The sequence below is a fragment of the Takifugu rubripes genome, unplaced genomic scaffold (genome assembly GCF_901000725.2).
Source record: "Takifugu rubripes unplaced genomic scaffold, fTakRub1.2, whole genome shotgun sequence".
NCBI classification, from domain to species: domain Eukaryota; kingdom Metazoa; phylum Chordata; class Actinopteri; order Tetraodontiformes; family Tetraodontidae; genus Takifugu; species Takifugu rubripes.
In genome coordinates this window covers 42,750-49,596 of record NW_021821618.1, presented here as the reverse complement: position 1 = coordinate 49,596, position 6,847 = coordinate 42,750, and the positions used below count along the sequence as shown (strand labels likewise).

At 44.5% G+C, this 6,847-nt stretch overlaps 1 protein-coding gene and 1 pseudogene across 1 annotated transcript; one reads left to right on the top strand and one right to left on the bottom strand.

Annotated features, from left to right (window-relative positions):
• Window positions 1-634: 634 nt before the first annotated feature.
• On the top strand, window positions 635-3,111 carry LOC115248242 (STE20/SPS1-related proline-alanine-rich protein kinase-like). The gene is made up of 4 exons (XM_029831838.1): window positions 635-1,059; window positions 1,229-1,297; window positions 1,430-1,494; window positions 2,588-3,111. The coding sequence occupies exons 1-4, from the start codon at window positions 948-950 to the stop codon at window positions 2,660-2,662; spliced, it is 321 nt and encodes a 106-aa protein (XP_029687698.1). The 5' UTR covers window positions 635-947; the 3' UTR covers window positions 2,663-3,111.
• A 2,009-nt stretch (window positions 3,112-5,120) lies between these two features.
• Window positions 5,121-6,371, bottom strand: LOC101064512 (beta-1,3-galactosyltransferase 1-like; annotated as a pseudogene).
• Window positions 6,372-6,847: the final 476 nt, after the last annotated feature.

Below are 6,847 nucleotides of genomic sequence, written 5' to 3'. Positions count from 1 at the left end.
GGTTTTCTGAAACCTCCAGCCAGGTTTTATTAAGCTGCTATAATTGGCTGCCCTTTCTATGCTCAGCGGTGTGCTGGGATGCTGGGAGTCTCATTTGTGTGACTGTATGTTAAAAAGCATCATCTGTGACATTAAATCAAAATGACGGTATTGAGTCCCGGTAGATCTTTGTTCATTGGCATTTTCTGTGAGAGTTTTCCATGATTCTAATATACCAGTGGGCTTCTCTGTCAGCACCTCTGCGGCTGTCAACAATTCAGGCCTGTAAGTCCGTCATATGTGACAAAAACCAGCAGCTGTTTCTAAGGTTGCCCTCATTTCCATACTGCTCTCTTCAATGTTTCACACCTGCCTGTTCTGTTTTGTTTCGCATTTCATCGTGTTTGCTGCCGTCGGACTGTATTTTTCAAACCGACAAGTTAATTCACGAAGTGTCAAGAACAAAATAGTGATGAAACTGCTGTGGGACCGAGGAAACAGTGACACCGTTCAGGACACTGTTCTCCCTCAGGTGGCCAAAGAGGAGCGGTAACAGAGGATGATAAGGATTTGCTCACTATGCAGAAAAACACTGCTGATCTCTCATATTTAGGATTTTGTTCGTTTTATTGCCTCTGCCTGCAAAAATGTAAACCCAAAGCAGGGTAACAGAGAGGATGATCTAGCTAGAACGGTGCGTCGCCATGTTCCTGTGGTAGCCCGGAACAGACAAACCTGACCATAAACTTTATTTTTTTGTTAAAATAATCATCATTTTGGGCATAAAATCCTCAGACAAATATAGACAATTAAAGTGTTTTCTTTTATGTTTGTGTGGATAATGTTAATGATTGTCATTCTGTTTTTGATTAATTCTACTGCCCCAAGTGGCCAGAAAGTAAAAGCACTTTGGTTCGACACTACTAATATTCACAATTCTACTAGTTGCTTACATTGGGTGTTAGTCTATGCTTAACATTCAGCTAAAACCAGTTAAATACAATAAAATATTATTTTCTGTTTCCAGGAACTCTAGAAAAGAGCTGAATGACATCCGATTTGAATTCACCCCTGGTAGAGGTAAGAAACCTGCCTGTATGGGTGTAAAAGTGCGTGTGTGTGCATGTGTGTGTGTGTGTGTGTGTGCAGTGCTTCACGGCAGTGTTTGAGCTCTTGACATATCTGTCTCAGTATCTAATGCGATAGCCTCTTGAGGAGAATCACGCTTGTCTTGTTATTCCTCCACCAGACACGGCTCACGGCGTCTCCCAGGAGCTGTTCTCAGCCGGCCTGGTCAACGGGCACGATGTTGTTGTTGGTAATGTTCTGCTCTACCGTGTTAAGAAAAACCCTACACTACCGAATCACATTTTTAAACTGATTACCTTCATTATGATTTTACTGTATCTCATCACTCATTATGTTTTATGATTTGCCCCCTGCTTCCCAGTTGCTGCTAACCTTCAGAAGATTATAGACAACCCAACTACCTACAAAGTTTTGACCTTTAGGCTGGTGAGTTTCGGCATGATTGATGGCTGACGACACCCCCCGGGTGGGTGCAGGTGCATCGCCATAAACAGCTCAGTGATGAAACAGCCTGTGACGGATGTTACAGCTGGAGTTATTAAAGTCACAAACAAAGCCAATAGTTTCAGCCTGTCATAGAGGCAGCGCTTTGATGATGTCACTTTCCTCTTTTGCTGATGACACCCAGGCATTTATTTGTCTACCAATGACGTAAGATCATTCAGTGATGTCCGAGAACTAGAGCAGAGTTTCTGAGGGAGAGAAGCAGAAACTTAATTCAGCCTGCTGTCTTCAGAAATCCTCTTCACTGATATTTTTGTTTAAGTACAAAGTTTTATTAGCATCATTGGTTGGGTATCTCTGTGTAAACAACATCTGCGCTTCAGCTCTGTGCACAGCATGTAGACATTTGCACATGCTTCCAGTTCCAGATGTTAACTCCTTTGCAAACAGTAAAAAAAGAGCATTTTCTCTCTGAGAATAGGAATAATTACCTTTGCTAGGGGAGCCGTTATTAAAGCTTTTAAGATGGAAAATGTATGGGGCCGAAGCAGCTTTGTAACTAAGAGCTTTCACCGCAGACTCACTCTTTCCAAGAGTCCTTTTGTGTGGATGTAAAAGGTGTAATATCTGTGAATCTCAGCATCAATTTTCAGGCAGGCTGGGCAGATTGGAACGAAAAAAAGGCACCTTCAGATCTAAAGATGCTGCTTTCGATATTATCTCGTTAATGGTGCATCTTAAAGTTGGTCTGTGTTCAGACGCTGCCAACAATACCACCTTCCCTGATTTAAGTGGGATTGTTAATGATGCTCCTTCAAGTGTTGAAAGTTAGCTGCAGCATGACGTCCCATTCAGCCACGCGAGCAGCGACGTGGGGGCAGATTCAGCACGGAGACAAAAGAAAGAGTGAAAAATGAACCTCCCCTCAGTATGTTCTCAACGCCAAATCCACTCAGCACCATTCGTCTCCGGCTGCAGAGATTTCTCAGGATTAGCTCTGTTGTTGGGAATTGCAGAATGGAAAAGAGTCCCCCTCTTGACCCTGCTGACGTGTTCCTCCTCCTTCTCCTCACAGGCATCCGGCTGCGATGACACTGAGATCCCCGACGAGGTGAAGCTGATCGGCTTTGCCCAGCTCAGTGTTAGCTGATCCCCCCCCCGGCAGGTGAGACTGGGGGGAGAAGTTCAGGGCACACAGACTGAGGAACACAGCACGAATTCCTTAACTCCCAGTACCATCCATTCCGACTCACTTCCTGCCTCACCCCCTCACCCCCACCGCTGTCCCCTGGCCTTCAGCGCACAACTGGAGATCAGGACACAACCCAGAAATCTAGAGACGTACTCAGGTTGTGGCACAAGGTGATTAAGATGTAGCCTTGAAAGATTTAGTGATGTTTTTTCTTTTCTTTTTATTTGACACCGTGTTACCTTTGCGTTCAGCCTTGACCTCATTATTTATTAAAAATGTATTTAATTTGATTGTTCATTTCTCATGGTTGAATTATTGCCAGTCTCATAACTCCAGTCACCAGAGGCGAATCCCTGAGGTCTCTAAATGTAACATTTATTTGTGGTTTGGTAAGCACATTTTTCCCCCTCACAAAAATGTAAAATGGAGAATAGATTGTATTTCTGCATTCCCACACTGGCACTGGAGAGTGCAGGAAACAAAATGAGACCTAGATGCTACTGTGTACAATTTGCTGCTCTCGACAGTGCAAAAGCTTCAGAATGTTGGAGGTGCCTTGTTGTTTTTTCCCTTTTTTTTTCCTGTGCCTAAGCGAGAAGGCAAAGAGTGAGAGCAGAGGCTGCCGGTGACCATTTCACACATGTCTGACAGCAGCAGATCCAATCTCACACGGTAACCTGCTAAGATGCACTTTTGGGTGGAGGGCGTGCACCTGTCAGACAGATGCTTGGCTCACGGAGACGTTAGCGTGCACCGTGTCATCAGACGAACATGCACGGACACGTGGTCGACTCTGCTCCGACGGATGTGTATTCAGACGGCAGGTTAACAGACAAAACCACAATAGTTGCATTTCTCGCTCCGTTCTGCTGCACTACAGAATTTATTGTTAGATTGTTTTGTTCTGTTTTTAATGTACTGACAATGCATCTGAAGATGAAACCAAAAGGCAACTACTGAAGGGACAGCCAACCATTTGTCCAACAGGCCCAAGAGTACTTAATAATCTGATGTGGTATATTACCTACAATTTACTATGGAATTCTTTGTTTTTTAAGTGTACAGTATGTGGGTTGTTTCGGCATATTACCAGTTCTTTCTCTGTAATCAAACAATGTCAATTTTTTTGAGTTGCGACAATAAAAATTGCTGATTTGCAAAGTGTGGAACCGCCTCATGTGCACAAAAACCTGTCATTTGAAAGTAGGAGGGTGTCAAAATTTGAGCAGATTTAAATTGTGAGAGAAGTTCATTCTCCAGAACCTCCAGAATGCAAAAACTGCCCAAAAAATGAGAGAAAAAATGAAAAGAGAGGAGAAACCCATCAGAAGGGGCATATTTTCGCTTATATTTTTTAAAATGATTTCCCTAATCTTTTAATGAAAAAAAAATCCCACTTTGAACGGCGCTTTGTTGAGGAATGCCATTTCGCTTTAGACACGTCTCCACAGAGTCCTTCTCTGTCCAGGCTTCAGTGATGACCTTCACCTCTGTTCTTTATGCTATAAAGAACTGCACATACGGCTTTGTTAACAAAACAAAACAAAACCAAAAACCCTTGCAAACGACACCTCAAAATAAACAACGGCTGGTCTATAAAGGACTTTTTTAATCAATGGCAACAACCCCTCACAGGATAGATGCCCTCACAGTAAACCCCACAAGAAAATGATCATTTGGCAACAAAAACTATATTTGTCTGCAGAAGAAAAGTTGCTTTAAGCAGATACATACGGCCGCTCACAGGTGATGAGCGACCTGTGTGCAGCATCCAAGAACCAGAGCAGCAGCGGGAGTGATGGAGAACTGGGAGAACAGTAACAGAAGAATGTAAAAAAATGCAAATGCATTAAAGTACAAACCATATAAAAACACCAGTTCCAGAAAGAAAAGTGCACAGTGAGGTCAGTTACAATGTGCAATGATTTTTATAATGAGATAAAATCCCGAGCTCGGTCAATGAAAGCTCCGCTGCAGCGGGCACTGCCAAACTGGTTTGTTGTTAAATATGATTAACATTTGCATCTCCAAATGCCAAATCTTCTAGATGCATCATGGTAATCCAATAGTTTATCGATGCCTCTGACAGAAACCGTCCTCTGGGGTCACGCATCTGCAGGAACGCGGCTGTGCTGAGTCAGCATCATGCGGCAGGTAGAGATCCAGTGTCTCGCCCAAGGTCACTTAAAATGGGCCAGAAAAAGTGCCAGAACAAAGGAGGGGGGTGAAGCCATCTCTGCACAGTATGATGGATATAAAAACTGCTGGAGCTGGAGTACAGGAACAGTCAATGACGCTGTGTTTTAACAATGCATGAGATTGTGCTCTTACGGGCCTCATGCACGCACAGAAATACACAAACATGGACGTCCATGAAAGCATCTGACTGAAGACTTGCAGCGACTCTGTAAGTTTCTTTTTTTTTTTTACATTAGTTAAAGTGATCTGGTAAGAAGATAAAAGGCCATTAACAATAAGAAGGTTCTTCCTCAGCACGCTCCCTGTTGCCTCCTAACACCTCAGGTGCTTCTTGCTGGACATGTCGTTCCAGATGCGGTGCATCTCCTCCGGGGGATCTGGTGCACAGTGATAACCCGTCGGTACCGCACAGACTGTAGGCCATTTTCCAATGATTAAATCCGCTGTTCTGATACGGATGGATGCCCAGCTTATGCAAACACAGTCCCACATACACGTCCTCCAGGTGCAACAGTCTCGTGTGCAGAGACGTCTTAAAGATGAGCTCGGCCACGTCGGCTGAGAACACGTAGCCGGTGCCCGAGCAGAAAGGCGGGTATTTGCTCTCGGGATACAAGTCCCTCGACATGTACCACTTACTGCGCATGTCGCGTATCGGCCCACCGTTTATAACATAGCCCGTGAAATACCTCCTTCTGGGCTTTGGTGGGCTTCAGGAGCTTGTAGATCAGATTGTCCATGTTAACAAAGATGTCGCTGTCTGTCTTCATGACATACTGAGCTTTGGGGCAGAAGGTGGCCACCCAGCGCATGCCCATCAAGGTTTTGAGCGTGAGGTTGTGGTAGGAATCGATGAAGTCCTCCACCACGATGTCGTGGAAGATCTGGCTCTCCTGGTCCACCATCTGGTTGAGGACTTCGTCGGTGTTCCTGCCCAACAGGAAGACGGTGAGGATGTGGACGTCGGCGAAGGTGCTCTCGTCCCCCCAGGTCTCCCGGATGGCCTGCCGTGCGTCAAACTCTTTGTGCGTGGTGCTGATGAGGATGACCAGGAAGGGCGTGATGCTTTCACACTTCTTGGGCTCATTGATGATGTATTCGAAGGCATGTGGGTTAAGGGTCCGGGTGCGGATGTTGGTGAAGGTGAGGTTTTTGTGAGGCTTCACAGTCTTGCGTATGGGGATGGACATGTGGCCCACATACGTGTAGGACGTCGGGCGGGATATGCTCAAGTACCACAGAGCGCTGGCCCAGCAGACCACGGTCAGTATGTACAAACATGAGACTTTTGAAGGCATTATGCTGCATTTAGATGTACTTTGTGACGCTGGCTCACAGGAGGCTTCTCTTTCATTAGTGATGTGTGCACGGGAGAGGCAGCGTGAAGCTGCTCATGGACACAGTCTGGCATTAATTGTCTATAAAGAATTATGTCACAGCCCTTCAAGTGAATGTGCAGCGTTTTTAGTCCCGCTCTCCGTTCACATCTGAAAGAGAGAAAGAGAAATTGCACATTAACTCCCAAAATGCACCATTCAAAGTCCCCCTCAACTAGTTTGCATAATAAATCACACGAGAGGACATTACTTCTTCCAATTCAAAGAAATAGGGCCACTCAAACATGAGTAAAGTCACGCAAAACCGCTAATTTTCAGTAAGTAAAGTAAGATGTCAGAGGAATGAGGAAGAGCTCCCTGAGCACATGCTACTTCATAAATAACCTTCATTACTGCAGAGACGCCGGAGAGAAACTTAATGAGTCAAACTCATCATTTGGATTCTCATAAATGGAATAATAAAAAAAATAAAAAATCCAACAACTAAATTTCAAAAAGCTATTTCATCTGCAGCAGTGATCACACACTGAGGAAAACAGGAACTGGACACCAAAGGATGTATTAAGAACCTGAAAAGAACCTGGAAAAAATTGGAAAGTGCACTGAA

What these genes read in the sequence shown, in the direction of transcription:
- LOC115248242 (XM_029831838.1), top strand. Translation starts at nt 948, where the DNA reads ATGCTTAACATTCAGCTAAAACCAGTTAAATACAATAAAATATTATTT. An exon ending in CGGGCACGATGTTGTTGTTG is followed by an intron (nt 1,298 to 1,429) that starts GTAATGTTCTGC and finishes CCTGCTTCCCAG; the next exon opens with TTGCTGCTAACCTTCAGAAG. An exon ending in AAGTTTTGACCTTTAGGCTG is followed by an intron (nt 1,495 to 2,587) that starts GTGAGTTTCGGC and finishes TTCTCCTCACAG; the next exon opens with GCATCCGGCTGCGATGACAC.